Raw genomic sequence first — 23730 nt, 5'->3', positions numbered from 1 at the left:
ATGCACGTTTAATGGGAGAGTTGTGGTGAGAATGCATACATCTACAGATGAGGTGGATGAAGAAGCTGGAGATGACAGTTTTGGAAATTACACTTGTGAGACCCAACACGGGGCACACACACACCTTTAATGCAATCAAAACAGCGGTACTACAGGAAAACATTGAAGTGTTTCAAGAATGTTTGTAATGATTAAACTACACAACTCCCACTCCACCAGTCACACACTAAAGGCAATCTTAATTTTAAACCAAGTACGTTAATACATCCAGAGGAATTCCAACCACTTATCACAATTAACCCACAGTGCATTAAATCTATAGATATTTGTATGTATGCATGTATATATATCTTCTAGGGAATTTAACATTTTTGCTCCATTTAAAAAGATTCATTGAACAATTCTTTATAAATAAAACCAGTGGAAAAACAAAAAACAAAGCTAAGTCCATACAATTCTCTTTACAAATAGATCCCCATAGACAACACAGAAATCATGTGAACTCTCAACTGAATGCGGAGAATAAAAATGCAGTGGGGCCCTTTGGTGAGGATCTAAGACAAGGCAGAAACCAGCTAGAAACCTGGCGCACCTGAATGTCGTTAAACCAAGGGGGGGAAAGAATCTCCATACATTTACACACACACGACAGACAAAATCACTACATTGCGCATTTACAAGAAGTTTGACTATCAAATCTGGACTGTACACATTGTAGAGATAAGACCATATTTACGGAGCCATTTTTAATTATGTAATTATTTCCAACATTCGTCTCTTTTTTAAACTTTGTCATACATTTTCCTTTTTTTTCCCTTTTTTTTTTCTGGTTTTACTCTTTTCTCCAGCAGCAACATATAGGACATATTTTGGTGAAGAATTTGGTGGTTTATTTCGTGGACAGGATGAGGGCCACAATGAGACCGTAGAGTCCGAGGACCTCGGCGAAGATCAAGATGAGGATCATGCCCACAAAAAGCCGGGGCTGCTGGGCCGTGCCCCTCACGCCTGCGTCACCTACGATGCCGATGGCAAAGCCAGCTGCCAGCCCGCTCAAGCCCACACTCAGGCCAGCACCCAGGTGGAGGAAACTCCTACAGCAGAGAGAGGATTACAATAGGATCAATACAATTTACAGGGTTACTATGTGATGCAGAATGAACAATGACAAAAGCAAGCAGAGATGTTTTCAATAAGACATTTGGCAATAAAACTACAATTTCTACAGTATAAAGATTTGATCTTATGTGTCAATGTCAGGCGTTATGGATTGACGGACCAGTTGCCTCCCAACCTGTTCTAAGTTCCTCACATTGTAGTATTGGGAAAGAGGAAATGCAACTCTATCACATTTCTAGATGTAAGAGATGTCATGAGGGGTTAGGCTTACTTGTAGAGGGTGACCTTCTCGGAGATGTTGTTGGCAATGAGCACCGCTACTACCAGGCCATAGATGGCTATGATACCCGCCATGACCACGGGGATGATCGACTTCATGATGAGCTCCGGCCTCATCACCGACATGGCAGCGATCCCTGTGCCACTCTTAGCCGTCCCATAGGCTGCTCCTAAGGCTGGTGGAGGGGAAAGGAGGTAGAGTATTAGATATAATTCAGTGTTCTACTTCATTCTGTGATTAGATCAATGTACAAATACAGTAGAATACAGGGTTGAGCAACATGAGGAACTGAAATTGAAGATCGTAATGTAATCAGTTTCTGTTCCCTTTTACAAACAAGGTCAACATGGCTACAAGCTGGGAAATTCTGCCGGTGTATGAGGAAATTACCAGCATCACGTTTCCCCCCCCAAAAAATAGTAGCTTGCCACTGATGTGCTCGACTGCTGTTCTCAAACCAGCCATTCCCCTTTACAGCTACGGTTCAGGCTAATTCTACTCTCCTCAACCCATAGCGCCAAACAGGGAATGGAGCCCAGTTTAACCCCTTTCATGGCTCTGTGCCAGAGCTGCAGTGTTCTAAATCACACCGCCTCCCTGAAAAACTCATTAGGCTCTTCACACAGGAAGCTTCTGACAGAGGACAGCAGGATGCCACATCCCTCCAGAGGCAACCAGCAGCAGAAGGGACACAAACCAGCACCAATCATAGAAATTTAGTCTTTCCATTCTATTTCTATGACAGCACTAACCGGTAGGGGCCCCGCAGAACGCAGTCAGCACAGACAGGCGGCGCGTGACGACAGACCATGAGGCAGAGAGCCATATGGACATTTCACTATTAATGCAATGGTGCATCTAAAAAATAATAATACTGCAAGATTGGGAAAGTAGATAAATTACCTAAATCTCAGTCAGACAAACTCATAGATACAATGTGTCTCTGCATGCAGTTGAGTGTGACATTAGCATATCATTAGCTTAGCACAATTGCTGGAAGTCTGCCAGTGCAGTAACCAGCTCCTCAAAAGCTGGGTGTTTGGTCATTTATAGTCTTGCATACATAGTAACCAACATTTTATAAATTTCACTGATAATCATAAAAACAAGATTCTATCCACTCCCTCATTCTTTCCCCTTTGTAGCATAGAGATCGCAAACAATGCATCCATCTCAATGGCACTGCCCGTGCGCTCACACACCATAATATGACAGATACAACATTGTGACCTCTATACATCTCTATGCGACAACGGGAAAGAATGAGGAAGTGGATATAATCTCTATAGAGGAGAAAGTGGCTGGCCAATCCTTAAAATGTGCACATGGCAGTCAGCCACCTGTCAGGCCTCTACTCCCTCTACATTCACTCATCACAAGACTGACGCCGTCGATGCAAGGTTTAATCACTCAGGCCATATAGAGAAGAGCTGTTCAGCCCCTGAGTATGAGTGACTTAAAGTAGATGCTGTCTGGACCTACATCTCTATCAGAGTGAGGCATTCAGTCATGTTCAGAATTTGTCAAACCAGAGACAATTTACAAAATTCGAAAGGTCAGCCAGTGCCGCACACTAGCCAATTTCTAAGACAAAGTAGTACCAAAACCCAAATGCATTTACTGCATATTGGTTTAGAGTTTCCCCATCAAATGTGTCTTGGTGATTGGTTTTACGAAATAGCCAAGCACTTCTCAATTTCACGAGAGGGAACTCTAGACAGAAGGGCTTTATGTTACAACAGCACCTCAGAGACCAAGACAAGACCACTTCCAACCGCTGAACGGTTCTATACAATAGATCATTCATGCCACAACCACTAAAGCACAATCTTGCAGCTCCCACTCTGACCTGAGGTGGTGTATGGTTAATGTAATGACTTCCATGTTGAAGCACAATGAATTACCCTCTCCAAACAGCTGGCCCTTATGCCCGCTCTTTGATTAAGGAAGACCAACACAACCGTAGATCGAGAGACTATACCCACCAGTGTCATGTTCAGTAGAGAAATTGTTGAGTGAAATTAGAGAATTAGTAAACTACAATCAGTGTTCTAATTGGAGTTTGATTTTTTATTTGCTATGGTGTGCTTTACTGAACACGACCCAGATCTACAGGTAGCCTAGTGGTTATAGCGTTGGACCGAAAGGTTGCAAGATCGAATCCCCGAGCTGACAAGGTTAAAATAAAAATCTGTCGTTCTGCCCCTGAACAAGGCAGTTAACCCACTGTTCCTAGGTCGTCATTGACAATAAGAACATTCTTAACTGACTTGCCTAGTTGAAGGTAAAAATGTAAATAAACATGCAGGTTAGTGGAGACAAGGTCCCATGGCTTTATTCTCTGAAGATTAAATGTTGAGTTTGAGGACTGCTGCAATGGGTGGCATGAGAGACAACCCCTGTGCTTTAATCCTAATCCTCTGCAGAGGTAAAGAGCTTTCTTTTTTTCTCCCCCCTCCAGATCACTCATTAATGTTACTACACTCTGATGCCTCAGACACTCTGCAATGTAAAGATACTGTGGAGACAGAAGTAATCAAACTGATGTTCAGTGAAAAAGATGCTCAAACAGCCCTTTATCAGTACTTTAATATGAAGCATAATATAGCCAACTCTTGGTCTTAAACAGCACATTAACTATAAGCTACCTTGATGAAACCATAGTGGACAGTATTGCAGTGACGCCAGGGATATTGCCCAAGCATCTAAATCTGCTTTGCAATATAGCACCCATTTATTTAGCCTAAACAATAAATGAGAACATACTGGTCCATCTAATTAAACATTTTGAGCAAACAATCCCTAAACTATGTCTATAGACACTGAACAAAATGTGGTGGAGCTGAATCTGGGTTTAGTAGTGATGTGAGGGATCGAAAATGGTCAAATGGAGTAAATAAGACCATTAGAATAATGTACTCTCCATGATGTTATGGAAAAATATAAAGCTACTCCTAAATCTATTGAACCAACCGACAAAAAAAGCCATTTGAGCAGTAATAGAACAAAACTAGACAACAAAAATGCTAGTAACTAATCAAAATAGGTTGACTCATTACACAAAAAGATTAGCTTTGAGAGTAGGGAGGACACAATCCACCTCAGTTAAAAAGGATGACTTTTATACAACACCAGGCTTTTAAGTCTTAAATACACCAGTAGATAACAAGGCTAAATTTTAACTCGTCGTCTGCAATAGTCAAGCATTTTAAAATTACGCTTATGCTCCTACTTTGGGCTATATAACACTATAAATTCTGAAGTCAAGCATCTCCAGGCCCATGAACAGGCTAGTAGTTGTTAGGAGGGTTAGGGTGTGCACTACTGAGATAATGTACAGCACAGCTCACTATGGTAGACTGGGTCAGCCAGTGCCATTGAAGGATATCGCTACCATGCTCGTCACAGCCGGTCAGAGCCTGTACTGACTACCAACCAAGAGCAGAGGCCTCAAGCAGTGAAGGCTGCAGACATAACAGCCCAAAACGCTACTAACCAGTCGATATGACGCAAGCGTAACTGAGGACGAGCAACTTGGAACAGCCACTCGGGCTGGCACAATGACAGTACAACTGACCATCATGAAAATAAAATAACCGTTTATTTTTTGGGAACGAACATCTGACTGAAGACGGGACAGCCGGGTATTAGTGCAGTTGAGACAATTTCTGTGATTAAACTTTGTTGTCCCTTGCCGAAATGAGCAAGGTGTAGTAGCAAACAATGAATAGAATGGGCTTGGAACCTCTAACCATGGCAATTAAACTAGTAAACCCATTAGTCCAATTCCTTCTTTGCGCCTATGGGTACACTCAATGGCCGCCAGTCCACCCATCATGTCATCATTGACTTGACGCCCAATCTCCTCCTATGGCAGCACATGGAAAGGAGAAAATCTGCATTTAAAATGTGTATGCTATTTGAACGGTTATTACGGACCGGTCATTTGACTGGCCAATTATAGTCATCCAAAATTCCATGATCATCAGAGCCCTATGCAGCGACCTCAGTTTATCACCAGAAAGTAACAAGTCGTTTAATGAAAAATAGCCACAACAACCAGTTATCAAATTAGGCTATCGATTGTTAAAATGCTACAGTACAACTCATGGTGGTGATGTTCTAAGGCTGTTCATGATGCCTCTGTTACAAGTGAGACTTCTAACCAATATTTTGGATTCCATCATGGTGCTTCCACCATGCCAAAGCAGACCCTTCACACAGAGTTAAGAGATGAAAGAAAATAACTGGGAACGGCAACAGTGAAATAGGTGTGAAACGGTCTTCAGAGGCTGCTGCATGCACTTTAAAATGATCATGAAGCACAATATAGGCAATGGTTTACAAACACAAACCAGTAGATCAAAAACACATTTAAAATCAATAGATAAAATGTCTATTTACATATTGTTTCTCAATCTCAAGTATGGTGGTAGTGGTGGTGCAGACACCACAAGATGGCAGGCTCACGTTTACTGTAGGATATAAACCTTGTAAGATGCTTAATAATGCTCAGCCCCCTCCACTGGGTGAGCCACCCACCAGCAGCCCTCTCAGCTGGCTAATTCCCCATCTGTCACTCCTTCCCACCCTGCCCGTCACAGATCACGCCCACTGCCAGCTACAGGGGCTACCCGCACTGCCCTGTGCCGTCACTATCCATAGGAGCACAGAGTCAGCACTAAACATGTATACGACTCCAGTTAGGTTAGCCTCTAGCCAATGTGCTTCCTACATACCTACACATATTTGTTATGGTCTATTTGAGGGCAATCAGTTTCCACATGTATGGAGTGTTGACAGAAACATTAGGTGAGAGGGTCATACACATTTCTGAACTTTGGGGCTGCGAAAAAGAGTACAAGTAGACTTAATGCACGAGACAGGAGTATAACTGAGGCCACCCTTCATCCACATTATTACAGAACCATGTTTTCTAAAGGCCATGGCTTCATTTTCAATACCAAAGCTGAACTACAATACAGCCAGTAAGGGCTAGAGTCACCAATTCACTTTGGTTGTGAAAAAATAAAAAATGACAACATTTCCCCAAATATGAGCTGTCATACACCTGCTCTCAATTGTGCAGTTAGGACTAAATGGTTAAGATGCTGGTTATTACTCAATACAAATGCCCAGGTTGACAGACAGGTGGCATGATGCCACCCCACCACACAGTACAGGAGCCAATAGTGCCACATATACAGCCCTAACTGCTAGTAGCTGGAAGGTGACAGAAATTGAATTTTGGATGAAGGCAATACCCTCCAGCTACTAGCAGTTAGGGCTTTGACAGAATTTAATTTTGGATTTAGGTAATTGGCCAGCCAAATGGTCTCCGGAATTATATCATTATAATAAATATAATGGGCATCCCCATTCAAGTCAATGAAGGCAGCCATTGCGAGAGTACCCAGAAGGTGCAAAGAATGAAGTTAAAGCAGGAAGTAAAAGCAGGAAGTGTACACGTCAATAAGTGCTGTGACTTGTCATTGTCTTACGTCAGATGGCATCACTGTGCTATCTGACATGCAAGGACATCGGTCGCCACTGCCAGTGCAGTGACTTCATCAGCTGTTCATTCAACTCAACTGACATTACAAAAAAAAAATACATTCCATTTTATTTAACTTGGAAAGTCAGTTAACTTCTAGGGTAGGGGGCAGCATTCGGAATTTTGGATGAAAAGCATGCCCAAATTAAACGACCTGCTACTCGGGCCCAGAAGATATGATATGCATATAAACTGGTAGATTTGGATAGAAAACTCTAAAGGTTCCAAAACTGTTGAAATAGTGTCTGAGTATAACAGAACTGATTTGGCAGGCAAAAACCAGAAAGAAAAAAAACATTCAGGAAGTTTTTTGGGGGGGTTTAGTAGTTCTCTATTCAATGCCATTAACAGTATCCACTGACTTAGGACTCAATTTGCAGTTCCTATGCCTTCCAATAGAACTCAATAGTCTTTAGAAATGTTTTCAGGCTTGTATTCTTATAAATGAGGGAGTAAGACCAGTCTGAATGAGTGGACCCTGACATGTCAGAGCTTTTTCATGCACAATCCCGAGAGTGCATTTCTTGTTTACCTTCTATATTGATGACATTGTCCAGTTGAAATATTATAGATCATTTAGGCTAAAAACAACCTGAGGATTGAATATAAACATCGTTTGACATGTTTCTATGAACTTTACGGATACAAATTTGATTTTTTTGTCTGCCTGTTTTGACTGCGTTTGAGCTTGTGGATAACTGAAGAAAACTGGAACAAAATGGAGGTTTTTGGATATAAAGAGACTATCGAACAAAATGAACATTTAGAGTAAATGAATGTCTTCCGAGTGCCACCATATGAAGATCAAAGGTAAGGGATTCATTTTCTCTCCATTTCTGTGTTTTGTAAAGCTTCTGCTTGGCTGGTTACTGTTAGTAATAATTTGTCAACTGGGCTAGGTTCTCAAATAATCATAAGGTATGCTTTCGACCGTAAAGCATTTTAGAATACTGACAGTGGTTGGATTCACAAGAAGTTAATCTTTAAACCTATGTAAAAAATGTTTTGTTTTCTGAATTTTTATAAATGAGTTTCTGTATTTGAATTTGGCACTCTGCAATCTCACTGGATGTTGGCCAGATGGGATGCTGGCGTCCCACAACCTCTCTAGGGTAAGAAAATTCTTATTTAAAATGACGGCCTACCCCGGCCAAACCCTAACAATACTGGGCCAATTGTGCGCCGCCCTATGGGACTCCCAATTACGACCGGTTGTGATACAGCCTGGAATCGAACCAGGGTCTGTAGTGACCTCTAGCACTGAGATGCAGTGCCTTAGACCGCAGAGCCTGTTCTATTCATTACACATCAGTGAGCTGCTACATTGTTGGGGGGAAGGGGGGTTATGGATGAAGAACGTCATGAAAATAATAATTTGTTGCTTGTTTCAGCAGGACACAACAAAGTTATCATATTAAGAATCCATGATACAGCAGAAACAGACTCAACCGCACTAATGCCTGGCTGTCCTGTCTTCAGACAACTGTTGGTTAAAAAATAATAATAATCTCTCAGATATCTCTTATCTATATTATTTTAACGGTTAAGACTATTATTTTCATGACCGTCTTCATCCATAACCATGTGCCAGCCCACTAGCAAAAGCTGCATGATTTAAAATCCCCACTAGGTCATGCCCTATATAACATGACAATTTAGCAGAGTCAATTATTTCTAGAACATGCTGCATCAGTCCAAAATCAGCTTTGCCACATGCAGCCTAAGCCGTGCTAAAAGAACACTGTCATTTGATAAAGGGCACAAAAACTTATAAAAAGGAGAAACAGTACTTTATGAAATAGTCTAATTAAAGTCCGACTAGTGTCTGCTTTTCACCTAATTTATCACCGAATTTACTTAAGGCACATCAATAGGTGGTCCAGGTATCCTCATATGGCACGTGTGTGTGGGGGGGGGTTCTCTATTGTTCCCGCAAACAAGAGGAAGGCCGATAACAGAAGGCACCATCAGACCAACGACTTGAATGGCCTACTCCTTGAAATGAAATAAAAATACAAATGCTCAAAACATGTTTTTATCCTTACATTTCTCTGGTACTTTCGTATACTTTAGTCAGTGGTTCTGAAAAGGCTCACGAGCCTAAAGTACTACATCACCTACACTATATGACCAAAAGTATGGGGACACCTGCTCATCAAACATCTCATTCCAAAATCATGGGCATTAATATGGAGTTGGTCCCCCTGTCACTGCTTTAACCGCCTCCACTGTCCTGCAAATGCTTTCCACTAGATGTTGGAACTAAAGGTCGACCGATTCATTGGAATGGCCGATTAATTAGGGACGATTTCAAGTTTTCATAACAACCGGGAAATCTGTATTTTTGGGCGCAGACTATTACATTTTTTATACCTTTATTTAACTAGGCAAGTCATTTAAGAAAATGTTCTTATTTTCAATGACGGCCTATGAACGGTGGGTTAACTGCCTTGTTCAGGGGCAGAACGACAGAGTTTCACCTTGTCAGCTCGGGGGATTCAAACTAGTCCAACGCTATAACCACCTGCCTCTCATTGAACTCCACGAGGAGTCTGCCTGTTACGCGAATGCAGTAGAAGCCAAGGTAAGTTGCTAATTAGCATTAAACTTATCTTATAAAAAAATCAATCAATCATAATCACTAGTTATAACTACACATGGTTGATGATATTACTAGTTTATCTAGCGTGTTCTGCGTTGCATATAATCGATGCAACGCTGCGGGATGATTTAACAAAAGCACATTTGCGAAAAAATGAACAATCGTTGGACGACTGTACCGAACCATAAACACCAATGCCTTTCTTAAAATCAATACACAGAAGTATATTTTTAAACCTGCATATTTTGCTAAAATAAATTCAGTTTAGCAGGCAATATTAACCAGGTGAAATTGTGTCACTTCTCTTGCATTCATTGCACGCAGAGTCAGGGTATATGCAACAGTTTGGATAGCCTGGCTCATTGCGAACTAATTTGCCAGAATGTTACGCAATTATGACATAACATTGAAGGTTGTGCAATGTAACAAGAATATTTAGACTTAGGGATACCAACCGTTAAATAAAATACCTAACGGTTCCGTATTTCACTGAAATAGTTTCCCGATTCAACCATATTAATGACCAAAGGCTTGTATTTCTGTGTGTTATGTTATAATTAAGTCTATGGTTTGATAGAGCAGTCTGAGCAATGGTAGGCAGCAGCAGCCTTGTAAGCATTCATTCAAACAGCACTATAGTGCGTTTTGCCAGCAGCTCTTCGCAAGCACAGCGCTGTTTATGACTTGAAGCCTATCAGCCTAATGGCTGGTGTAACCGATGTGAAATGGCTAGCTAGTTAGCGGGGTGCGCGCTAATAGCGTTTCAAACGTCACTCGCTCTGATGCTTGGAGTGGTTGTTCCCCTTGCTCTGCAAAGGCCACGGCTTTTGTGGAGCGATGGGTAACGCTGCTTCAAGTGTGGCTGTTGTCGATATGTTCCTGGCTCGAGCCCAGGTAGCAAAAAGGTAGCATCCACTAAACCAAGATTCGTCTGTCAGACTGCCAGATGGTGAGGCGAGATTCATTGGAAGTCACTGAGCTCTTCAGTAAGGCCATTGCAAATTTTTGTCTATGGAGATTGCATGGCTGTGTGCTCGATTTTATATACCGTTCAGCAACGGGTGTGGCTGAACTAGCCGAAGCCACTAATTTGAAGTGGTGTCCACATACTTTTGTACTAAATAATTGATACTTTGAACTACATCATTGACCCGTCTCGCTCTGCTGTGGGTGCAACGTGCATCTTGCTAGCTGTCACTCATATGGCGAGAGGTTAAAGCTCATTGCTTGAACTCGAATTGCTAGGGGGCTGGGCCCACATTGGGGGGGGCTGGGCCCACATTGGGGGGGGCTGGGCCCACATTGGGGGGGGGCTGGGTTGGCACCACAGCTTCCAGGAAAACTGTTTTCAAACTAGAGATTGTGGCTAATTGAGGTGAGACAGTAATTCTGCATGTATGAGCTACACATTAACACTTACAGATCATAGCAGGAGTAGATAAAGTTCCAGAACATGTCTAAGTGTGTACATTGCTGTATTTAGTGCCATATTGTTTTTCCACTAGAAAAAAAAGTTTTGAAAGATTGCTGGAGTGGATGTTTAAACATTGATTGCTAATTTTGGCCTAGTGATAGTCCAAACCATGTATATTGCAGTCAATGGCACAGTTGGTTGGTAATTGTATGCTGTTAGGAAGTATATTATGCAAAATGCTTGAGTGAACACAGACATAACAGGACAATAAAACAAATACTAAGACCATACTGATACATCATCGTATTCCCTGTCGTTTCTACACCTTCACTTGGACCGGAGGCCATCCAGAACATGAGCCAGAGATCAAATGATTGCACTTAGTTGCCAATTTCTCTTCTTAGACATGCAAATGTATCATAAATATGATTAATTGTTCTATATTAATCGTGTTAGTGGTATATTGTTTATAGGTCTACACCACAAGTGCACTTCCTAAATCCGTTGCTACGTTAACATTCCAAAATCACAAGTCCAATCGTGTGATTGTCATGTGATATTGATGCAAATACCGTCTCGTGCAGTTTATTTCCATTTCAATTATCTGAGGCCTATACACATGAATTAGTCCATAAGCGCCAAATTCCTATGCAGTGGCCTTTTAAAATCACCCGAATGTACATGGAATTGTTCGTATGACGTGGACCAAACGATGGCATTCCATTCCCTAGGTTGTCATCGCATGAGCGTGCTCCCCTGCTGGTTATGCCTAACGTTACATTGCACAAATCTATAACCAATTTGAGTTGGTATTCTTCATAGTATCAGTTGTTTATACTCAACATCTGACACGGATGGTCAATATTCACAATCCTCCTGCCTTCATAATGACCAACTCGCCGAAGATGCCAGTAACGTTACGCTCAAATCTGGTGGTGTCTTAGTGTGGCGCATGTCGCAAAGCGTAAAACGAAAAGCGCCTAAAATTGAGAAAGAACGAACTCTCACTTCAAATGCGTTGATCTGAAGGTGTGGTTATTGGTAATGACAGTTTAGCAAAATACTGGACAAGTATATTAGCTAGCTAAAGTTGATTAAAATCTTAAATAACATTACGTCAATGACAGTTTCTGCCTGGGCTCCTTTAACGTTAGCTGGTTTCAAGCAATAACGATAATTATGCTTTTAAAATTGACAAATTACACATACAATGTATAATTTAAATGCAGCTAGCTAATAAAGATAGTATTTGAATTGTGTGATAATTACCGCTGAAAACCATAGCCGCAGAGGCACCCATCACTGCGAAGAACGGAGAGTATTCGGGGCTTTCGGACGACATTCTTTCTCACACAGTAAACTAAATAATACAAAACGGCTATTACTATGTTTCCCAATGGTTTAGGTACTAAACCTATCGAAGGCAACTGTCTTTAGATGTAAACTGGGAAAGGTACAATAACACCTAGCTAACTAGCAATGTAAATGGACTAGTCACGAATCTTCAGATAAATACCCGGCGTAGCAGCAGCACAAAATGGCGAAGTGGAAAAGATCACCTGACTGGTCATATGGATAAAACCCATCATCAACTGTGTGTAGGGGAGTCGCTCACAAGTAACTCTAATAATGATTTACTGCAGCAAATCAAACATAATTAAAATTACAACAACAAACAAATCTAACATAATTAAAATGACAAAAACAATTGTATACATTTACGACTAAACCCATGCAAAGTAAATGGTTTATCTCCAGATTCTGTATTTCATTTTTTGAAGGTCATCCCCTATTTTAATCTCTTTTGGTGTGCTCCGCTGCAGGCTTTGGTGGCGTTCGGTCGTCACTAGTTACCACAGCCACAAATGTCTAAACCCAGCATATTTCTAAAATTTACCTTCTGAAAATTTGATTTTAAACATAACCTAACCTGAACCACACTTCTAAACTTATGCCTAACCTTAACATTAAATGCCGACCAAAAATGTGATAAAAATGTCGACTTTGTGGCTGTGGTAACTAGTGACAAGCGTCGCGTTCCCATGCTCAGAAGTTGCATGCATCAACCAACGGTTGCATGCACGTCATCACTGGTGTCATCGACTGACAGACTGCTATAGCCTGTGATCTGGTTAGCTGAAGCGTAAAATACCTATCCAGGCGTTGTAAGATCTGGCATACGCCAGCAACGCCTGGGCCGAGGAACGCACCCTTTCCCTTTGCTATCTAGGCATTCACCCTCCTTCAGAATGAGGAATGAAATGAGTGGAAGAAGGGTGTGGATGCTCAGGGGTTATGCCTTTCTCCTTGAAAATTAAGTGAAATACATCTCACTATTGCTCAACAACAATATGCTTCTTACTTGCATTGTTGGAAGTGAGGCTCAATGCATTCTGTATTCATTAAGAGTAGCCTAGATATTGAGTGACTAAATTCCAAAACAGACATAATGCATTTGAAATCATGCATTTCTTAAAGTGATTTGCACATGATAAAATAACACAAATTCAAGACGTATAATTCCGTTGTGAATTAATTTGTTCATTTTGCACCTGGATAACATGCAGGAGATGGTCGTTTACAGTAAGCTGTGAAATGCAGAAGTCATGTGGAGCGTGAGTGTCAGAGATTGCGTGGTGGGGGAGGGAGCCGAGAATCCCACTATATCGCTCCCAGCAACTGCAGGCTCAGAGAGCCGAGGACAGCAAGGGAGTGACGCTGAGTGTGTGAGTCAGAGAGAGATTGTGCAGAGTCCCACCTCCTTCCTCCATCCCTCCATCCACCCCTTCTACATCCCCATTCTCCTCACAGACAGGCAGGCTGTCAGAGCAACCCCTCCCCCCACCAAGCCCCTTTACCCGTGATGTCATTTCTACACCAGCATCACAGGCCTCTCGCCAGTTTACGTTTTCCTCGACTGGCATCATACTATAGGCCCATATGCTACCTGACATATTTGAGGTTCACAATTATCATTATCTTGCAGAGAAATACATTATCTTGTGCTACAGATGCACACGAAGAGGATGCATCAAAAACATAAAGGACATAGTTGAATGGATATGATTTGTGTCCTATTTTATTTTCTTACGGGTGACTGAACAGATATTGATCCAGGAATCTCATTACTGTGATGTTTGACGAGGCAGCTAAAGGTAATCTCTCCCCCATTAAGGCAGGTTTATCACGATAGCATATCTGTGATGCATACTCAGCAACTCCCTGCCTGAACATTTTGTCATATGAACTCACGCTCACATGTGTGTGTTGGTGAATGTCAGGATTGGTGGATCCACGTTCATCGAGCAAGACATGGTCTCTGACAGTAGAGATTAATCAGAGAAAAGACAGTGACTTCCACTGTGCATCTGTTTCATGGATAGGGGGAACTCACAAAATAGGGAACCATGTGAAACATTCTCACAAGGGCATGATTCAAAGTGACTGTCCCCCCAGGCATATGTGTAGATCTGAGAAGATTGGATAGGTTCAAGCAGTATGGCAAGCCTATCAGAGGGCAAGGAGGAGCTATGACCATATTGTTTATCCAGCCGATCTCTTCAGATCTGTAAAATTATGTTAGGTTTAGGGGCTAGGGATTGTTTCTGAGCAGGAGCGAGCTGTCATGATACACTCATAGGGTTTGTTACAAAAACTATAATGGCACCGAAGGGGATGGCCACCGTTTTACAGGCCCCTGACCAATTGCTATTTTGTGTTTTTCTGCTCTGATTCCAACTTTCTTTCTACGTAATGTTTTGACCACTATTTCATATGACCGAAAAGAGCCTCTCGTCATCAAAACAGAGATTACTAACCACGATTGGGGTGAGGACTTCTATTTCAATAAATAAAAGTTGAAGGACATAATGCTCATCCCAGACCAGGCCCAAATCCCTGTCACTTGGAGGAGGAGGAGGAGGAGGCAACGCTACATAGGTCGGCGTGCGGGATATCTATCGAGACCTTGACGGCGAGTGGATAAGTCGCCATTACCTTCCGTTCTATTATCAAATGTTCAATCATTTAAAAATAAAGTGGATGCGCTCCGTTCGAGACTATCCTATCAACGTGATCTGAAGAACTGTAATATCCTATGTTTCACAGAGTTGCGGCTGAACAAGGACATGGGAAATGTATTTTTTCTATACATCGGCAGGACAGAACAGATGCGCCCGGTAAGCTGAGGGGAGGGGCGGTGTGAATCTTTATCAACAACAGTTGATGCGCAATCACTAATATTAAGGAAGTCTCAAGGTCCTGCTCGCCTTAGTTAGAATACCTCATAATAAGCTGTATACCTCACGATTTACCAAGAGAGTTTTCATGTATATTTTTCTTAGCTGTTTATTTACCACCACAAACCAATGCTGGCACTCAACTAGCTGTATAAGGCCATAAGCAAACAAGAAAATTCTCACCCAGATGCGGTGCTCCTAGCGGACAAGGATTTTAATGCAGGGAAACTGAAATCCATTTTACTTCATTTCTACCGACATGTCTCCTGTACAACTGGAGGCGAAAAAACTCTAAATTACCTCTACTCTACATACATACAAAGCACATACAAAGCTCTCTTATGGTCAGATTTGGCATCCTCCATCCTCTTAATTCCTGTTTACAAACAAATTTTCAAACTGGAAGTATCAGAAATGCGCTCAATAAGGAAAGTGGTCCGATGAAGTGAACGCTAATCTATAGGACTGTTTCGCAAGAACAGATTGGAATATGTTACGGGATTCATCCTATGGCATTGAGGGGTTTACCACATCAGTCACCGGTTTCATGAATAAGTGCGTCGACAACGTAGTCCCCACAGTGACCGTACGTACATATCCCAACCAGAAGCAATGGATTACAAGTAACCTCCTCATTTAGCTGCCGCCACTTTCAAGGAGCGGGACACAAATCCGGACGCTTAAAAAAATCCTGTTACGCCCTTTGACAAACCATCCGACTCTGATGCTCGTTGGATGTGGCAGTGCTTGCAAACTATCACGGATTACAAATGGAAACCCAGCCGCAAGCTGCCCAGTGATGTGAGCCTACCTGACAAGCTAAATTCATTCTATGCTCGCTTCAAGCGAACTATGCATGAGGACACCAGCTGTTCCGGACGACTGTCTGATTACGCTCGCCGTAGCCGATGTGAGTAAGACCTTTAAACAGGTTAATATTCAGAAGGCTGCTGGGCCAGATGGGTTACCAGGACATGTACTCAGAGCATGCGCTGACCAGCTAGCAAGTGTCTTCAAGTGTCTTCACTGACATTTCCAACCTCTCCCTGACCCCGTCTGTAATACCCACATTTTTCAAGCAGACCACCATAGTCCCCGTGCCCAAGAACACCACAGTAACCTGTCTAAATGACTATTGCCCCGTAGCACTCACATCTGTAGCCATGAAATGCTTTGAAAGGCTGGTCATGGCTCACGTCAACACCATCATCCCAGACACCCTGGACCCACTCCAATTTGCATACTGCCCCAACAGATCCACAGATGACACAATCTCTATTGCACTCCACACTGCCCTTTCCCACCTGGACAAAACAAACACCTATGTGAGAATGCTGTTCATTGACTACAGTTCAGGGTTCAACACCATAGTGCCCTCCAATCTCATCACTAAACTAAGGACCCTGGGATTAAACACCCCCCCTCTGCAATTGGATACTGGACTCTGGAGGGCCACCCCCAGGTGGTGAGGGTAGGCAACAACAACACATCGGAACACGGGGCCCCCTCAGGGGTGTGTGCTTAGCCACCTCCCGTACTCCCTGTTCACCCACGACTGCGAGGCCACACATGACTCCAACACCATCATTAAGTTTGCTGATGACACGACGGTGGTCACCGACGACGATGAGACAGCCTATGACGATGAGACAGCATACAGGGAGGTGGTAAGAGACTCGGAAGTGTGGTGCCAGGACAACAACTTCTCCCTCAACATCAGCAAGATAAAGGAGCTGATTGTGGACTATGGGAAATGGAGGGCCAGGCACACCCCCATTCACATCAACGGGGATGTAGTGGAGACAGAACTTCAAGTTCCTCTGTGTCCACATCACTAAGGACTTATCATGGTCTAAACACAACACCACAGTCGTGAAGAGGGCAGGACAACGCCTCTTGCCCCTCAGAAGGCTAAAAAGATTTGGCATGGTCCAAAGTTATACAGCTGCACCATTGAGAGCATCTTGACTGACTGCATCACCACTTAGTATGGAAACTGCTCGGCATCCGACCGCAAGGCGCTACAGAGGGCAGTGCGTACGGCCCAGTACATCACTGGGGGCGAGCTCCATGCCATCCAGGACCTCAATACCAGGCGGTGTAAGAGGAAGGCCCTAAAAATTCTCAAAGACTCCAGCCACCCAAGTCACAGTCTGTTCTCTCTGCTATGCGCACACAAGTGGTACCAGAGTGCTAAGTCTGGGACCAAAAGGCTCTACCCCAAAGCCATAAGACTGCTGAACAGTTGATTAAATGGCTAGCCGGACTTTCTGCTTTTCACCCCCTACCTACATGTACATAGTACTTCAATCAATCAATCAATCAATCAATCAATCAATCAATCACCTAACCAAACCTACAAGTACATGTTGCCTCAATCAATCACCCCAACTACCTTGTACCCCAGTACACTGACTCGGTACAGGTACTCCTTGTGTATAGCCTGTACTATATATATCCTCGTACTTCGTACTTTTTAACTGCATTGTTGGGAAAGGGCTCGTATGTAAACACTTCATGTTAAAATCTACACTTGTTGTGTTCGGTGCATGTGACGTTTTAAATGCCTTTTGATTGGGTAGATTAATTTGCACAAAGGACGTGCATATTTTTATTTTTGTTACTATAACGCAAGAGGTCATTTCAGGACTGTAAACCTAATATTAAAGGAAGTAGCTGAGCTAAGCTTCTCAGGTTTAGCACCTGGCCCATAAATAATAATTATGTATTTATTTATTTAGCGCTTTGAAAAACAAAAAATAGCAAATTCAGGGAGCTTACAGTTCATGGAAGAAGGTCTTCCACACTTACATGATAATGCAGTTCAATATAGGAGTTCAATTGAGTGGTGGCGTCAATGGTACAGCCAGGAGGGAGAACATCAATCAGACAGGCTTTTCATCAGGAACCTCTGTCTAGGAAGATCCTCCTACTCCTCCTCTGTAGGTAGGCTGGAACATCCAACACCGAAAGTGTAGTACCCACCTGGGTGATGCTTTGGCAGCTATAAGAGCCTAAGACCACCATTAGGAATCATTAAACAGTGTCTTATGAGGCAAATCTCTGTCATCCCCTCACACCGTCCACATCCTTACAGAAACAGGGGAAGGTGGAATTGAAAGAAAACAGTGCTGTGTTGATCCGTTGTGAATGTTGGGTTAGTGTGAGAATGCAACCCAAAATATATCCCTCATACAATCCAATAATGCCACTGGGGGCAGTAAAAATTACTCACATTTCATAAAATATATGTTTAAGACGAAACGTCCCTTCGTTCAAATCTATGAGATTTCATCCTTTCAGGATGTGGTTTATTGTATTCACGCAACTGAGAGTAACAGTAGAATATTTGTATCTGCACAGTGCATTTGAGTACAGTCTAAGTATAGTACAGTAGCCTTACCTTTGCTTTTCTATTTATTTCTATTTCAGTAGCACCATATGGGCTAATCAAGGACTCTGGTTATACCAAACATACCAGTTATCAGAACTCATATTACTGATAAAACAAAACAGCAAAAGCACAGTTAGGGATGCAATTTATTATTGACAAAAGGCATCCATGGAAAACGGAAACACGCCTGTAACACTGTCGCTCCCTGTGAGCCAAAACAAATATCTGCCAGACCCCTTGGTTTGGACGTTAATCCCTCATCCACTCCTCGTCTAGGGGAGGGGGCTGGGCAGCAGCCATGGAGACAGACACAGTGTAGTGTTAAACACTTAAGCGTCTTATCTGTCTTACTGGTTGGCTAAGGCTGGAAAGCGTGAATTTCAGGATCCGCACCGTCCAACACCCAAAGGAGGGGCTAAAAATAGGAGTGCATGTGCGATTAGTAGGGTGAGAATCCTGAATGAACAGCATGGCCTTGCCAAGAAGGGGAAGTCAATGCCACTTAGGGAAAGACTTACTTAAACTCTACTACATACTGTCTGTCTGTCTGTCTGTCTGTCTGTCTGTCTGTCTGTCTGTCTGTCTGTCTGTCTGTCTGTCTGTCTGTCTGTCTGTCTGTCTGTCTGTCTGTCTGTCTGTCTGTCTGTCTGTCTGTCTGTCTGTCTGTCTGTCTGTCTGTCTGTCTGTCTGTCTGTCTGTCTGTCTGTCTGTCTGTCTTTCCCCTCTGGATGTTTAAAAAGAACTGCAACCATTGAAAACAAATGGATTGTGATGCATTTTGTATGGGGTGACGGTTTGAATTGATTCTGTGTGTTAAACCGGAAAGCTTTTAAAATGTGACATTTTATGTTGTATTCTTCAGCAGTGGCCTCTTCTCTCTTTTAAAAAATATAAAACCTTGACAATTGTCAATACCCACTTGATTTTATATTTGTGAATCCATCCTAATAATATTTACATTTTGGATTAAGTACTAATTGTATCATAGGCATAGCCTAGACTCACAGGCTATTGAACAGTGAGTATTGATATAATTTTAGTTCAAATGTATAACTGTTCCATCTTACTCATTTTCACCACGTGTAATTTTCCAGACATAAAGGGCATTGTCATGACAGTCCACACGAGACAGATTAAAAATAGAAAATAGATTTAATACACTGTCAGTGAGTCCTATGACTAACTTCTAGCATCAGCTGATATTGCACCAATTAGGGCCAGAACAAAATGTACTGGGAGGAAATTCATTGAACACCCCCCCCCCCCCCATAGAATTAGCTAAAAAAGAATGTTTATGACCACAAATAACAATAACTTTAGTGCATGTCAGAGTAAAAACCAAGCTAGGAAGTTGAAGGAATTGTCTGTAGAGCCCCGAGAAAGGATTGTGTCGAGGCACAGATCTGGGAAAGGGTACCAAAAAATGTCTGCATCATTGAAGGTACCCAAGAACACGGTGGCATCCATCATTCTTAAATGAAAGAAGTTTGGAACCACCAAGACTCTTCCTAGCGCTGGCCGCCTGGAAAAACTAAGCAATAGGGGGAGAAGGGCCTTGGTTAGGGAGGTGACCAAAAACCTGATGTTCACTCTGACAGAGCTCCGGAGTTCCACTGTGGAGATGGGAGAACCTTCTAGAAGGACAAGCTTGTAGCGTAATACCCAAGAAGACTCTAGGCTGTAATCGCTGCCAAAGGTGCTTCAACAAAGTACTGAGTAAAAGGTCTGAATACTTATGTAAATGTGATATTTCAGTTTTTTATTTTGAATACATTTCCGAAATGTTCTAAAAAAACGTTTTTGCTTTGTCATTATGAGGTATTGTGTGTATATTGACGAGGGGTCTGAATACTTTCCGAATGCACTGTATGTAATCCAGTTCACACTGGCGTTTTGCAAGCTCGTTTTTTTAATCTACATTTTAACCAAGTTTATTGCTCAGCCTGTTAATATCAACAATAATATCCATCTGTTTGGAGAATCTGTTTGGAGCTAGCATTTTATAAGTGATGGCAAGACCATTTATTTATGTATTTAATCATTACCCATTTGCTAATAGGGGAAAGTGCAGAATTGAGATCGATCTCACTGATAAGATCTTTAGACTGTAGACAGAAATACTAATTCTTCGAAAGAAAATAGTTACGTTTCCAGTATGGTTTAAAAAAGCTGTTATCATTAACCCCAAAGAAAGAAGGATGGAACAATGGTCTGTCAGCGGAGCTGAGGAAATACCACTTTCACTGACAAGATTCAGAGGATTGGAAGATACCAAGCAATAATCAATTAGAGATTTGAATTGTCTCTACTAGTTGTAGAGTTAAACGAAAAACAAATGTTGTAAAGTTTTATTCTGAGATTGTCAAATATCATAACGTTTAAAGTTAGAGCAGAAAGTATTCAGTTAAAACAATAGGCTGATGCCAAGTTGGATATTTATCCACCCAGTCATCATGAGCTGTCTCCTCACCACGCGCTCTCACCACTGGTGTCCCCCAGGGCTCTGTTCTAGGCCCTCTCCTATTCTCGCTATACACCAAGTCACTTGGCTCTGTCATAACCTCACATGGTCTCTCCTATCATTGCTATGCAGACGACACACAACTAATCTTCTCCTTTCCCCCTTCTGATGACCAGGTGGCGAATCGCATCTCTGCATGTCTGGCAGACATATCAGTGTGGATGACGGATCACCACCTCAAGCTGAACCTCGGCAAGACGGAGCTGCTCTTCCTCCCGGGGAAGGACTGCCCGTTCCATGATCTCGCCATCACGGTTGACAACTCCATTGTGTCCTCCTCCCAGAGCGCTAAGAACCTTGGTGTGATCCTGGACAACACCCCGTCGTTCTCAACCAACATCAAGGCGGTGGCCCGTTCCTGCAGGTTCATGCTCTACAACATCCGCAGAGTACGACCCTGCCTCACACAGGAAGCGGCGCAGGTCCTAATCCAGGCACTTGTCATCTCCCGTCTGGATTACTGCAACTCGCTGTTGGCTGGGCTCCCTGCCTGTGCCATTAAACCCCTTCAATTCATCCAGAACGCCGCAGCCCGTCTGGTGTTCAACCTTCCCAAGTTCTCTCACGTCACCCCGCTCCTCCGTTCTCTCCACTGGCTTCCAGTTGAAGCTCGCATCCGCTACAAGACCATGGTGCTTGCCTACGGAGCTGTGAGGGGAACGGCACCTCAGTACCTCCAGGCTCTGATCAGGCCCTACACCCAAACAAGGGCACTGCGTTCATCCACCTCTGGCCTGCTCGCCTCCCTACCACTGAGGAAGTACAGCTCCCGCTCAGCCCAGTCAAAACTGTTCGCTGCTCTGGCCCCCCAATGGTGGAACAAACTCCCCCACGACGCCAGGACAGCGGAGTCAATCACCACCTTCCGGAGACACCTGAAACCCCACCTCTTTAAGGAATACCTAGGATAGGATAAGTATCCCCCCCCCCTTTAAGATTTAGATGCACTATTGTAAAGTGACTGTTCCACTGGATGTCATAAGGTGAATGCACCAATTTGTAAGTCGCTCTGGATAAGAGCGTCTGCTAAATGACTTAAATGTAAATGTAATGAGCAACATCATAATGACCCCCAACAATAATGTTTTCTGTTGTACATTTGTTTTTAACCTCAGTTAAGACTTTGCTCAAATATGTTAGAAGAAGACTGTTTCTTGACTGTATGTTATAACCATTCATATTTAGAGGGGCTAATGGTTGCCTGGCTAACCAGACTCCTTGCTCCGGCTAAACGCTACGCAATGGGCGTATTCGAGCAGATCCCTTTTTGTCAAGATGTTGACCAACGTTGGTCACCGCCTTTCAAATTGTGTTGAATTATGGATATAAAAATGATCCAACTTGTGACTACATGGACTTTACAACAACCCTCTGATCAAAGGTCATAAAGTTGCTCCTCGCCAACTGCATCTTGAAGTCGGAACAAAGGCATTAGGGGAGGCAACCTTCTCTTTTTTTTGTGAAGGTTTTTTTGGGCTCCGGAGTGGCGCAGCTGTCTAAGGCACTGTATTTCAGTGCTAGAGCTGTCACTACAGACCCTGGTTCGATTCTAGGCTGTATCACAACCGGCCATGATTGGGAGTCCTATAGGGTGACGCACAATTGGCCCAGCGTCGTCCAGGTTACGGTTTGGCCAGGGTAGGCCATTATTGTAAATAAGAATTTGTTCTTAACTGACTTGCCTAGTTAAATACATTTAAAAAAAGATGCTACATGCTCATAAATGGTTGAGGTCGCCACTGGTTATTATCAATGTATGTTTACTGTTTTGGGGTGATGACTATTTAGATCTTATTAACTACATCTTCATCCTTCCAATCTGATTACATAGACCTACATGTGATCCACATTTCTAACATATATAGATTAAATATCCTACTTGCGACAATATAGCTAATGTACACTGAACAAAAATATAAACGCAACATGGAAAGTGTTGGTCCCATGTTTTACGAGCTGAAATAAAACATCCCAGAAATGTTCCATACGCACAAAAAGCTTAATTCTCTCAAATGTTGTGCATTTCGTCTTTGCCAAGATAATTCATCCACCTGACAGGTGTGGCAAATTTAAGATGATGATTAAACAGCATGATCATTACACATGTACACCTTGTGCTGGGGACAATAAAAGGCAATAAAAGGCCACTGTAAAATGTGTAGTTTTGTCACACAACACAATGCCACAGATGCCTCAAGTTTTGAAGGAGCGCGCAATTTGAATGCTGACTGCAGGAATGTCCAGAGCTGTTACCAGATAATTTAATGTTCATTTCTCTACCATAAGCCACCAAAGTTGTTTTAGAGAATTTGGCAGTATGTCCAACCGGCCTCACAACCACAGACCGTGTGTATGGCGTTGTGTGGGCGAGCGGTTTGCAGATGTCAACATCCTATATCTTCCCTATATCCGTCACTCCCCTTGGTTCTTACCTCAGGTGTTACCAACTCGGTTTTCACGTCGGTTTGTTTCATGTTCATGGTTTCTTTTATTTATTAAAACACTCACTCCCTGAACTTACTGTTACTGTAATGTTATAGCCTACAATTGGTCTGGTTTGTAATAATGTCAAACAAATTAGTTGGTCTATTAAGTGTGAATAAAATTG

At 42.6% G+C, this 23730-nt stretch overlaps 1 protein-coding gene across 1 annotated transcript; it reads right to left on the bottom strand.

Annotated features, from left to right (window-relative positions):
• Nucleotides 1-814: 814 nt before the first annotated feature.
• atp6v0cb (ATPase H+ transporting V0 subunit cb) lies at nucleotides 815-12515 on the bottom strand. The gene is made up of 3 exons (XM_046369102.1): nucleotides 12239-12515; nucleotides 1391-1574; nucleotides 815-1094 (listed from the first exon to the last, which is right to left on the bottom strand). Exons 1-3 carry the CDS (start codon nucleotides 12309-12311, stop codon nucleotides 890-892), a joined length of 462 nt encoding a protein of 153 aa, XP_046225058.1. The 5' UTR covers nucleotides 12312-12515; the 3' UTR covers nucleotides 815-889.
• Between the last annotated feature and the right edge of the window lie 11215 nt (nucleotides 12516-23730).

The sequence above is a fragment of the Oncorhynchus gorbuscha genome, linkage group LG11 (assembly GCF_021184085.1).
Source record: "Oncorhynchus gorbuscha isolate QuinsamMale2020 ecotype Even-year linkage group LG11, OgorEven_v1.0, whole genome shotgun sequence".
NCBI classification, from domain to species: domain Eukaryota; kingdom Metazoa; phylum Chordata; class Actinopteri; order Salmoniformes; family Salmonidae; genus Oncorhynchus; species Oncorhynchus gorbuscha.
The sequence above is the reverse complement of the archived record's forward strand: the minus strand, read 5'-3'. Positions and strand labels throughout refer to the sequence as shown.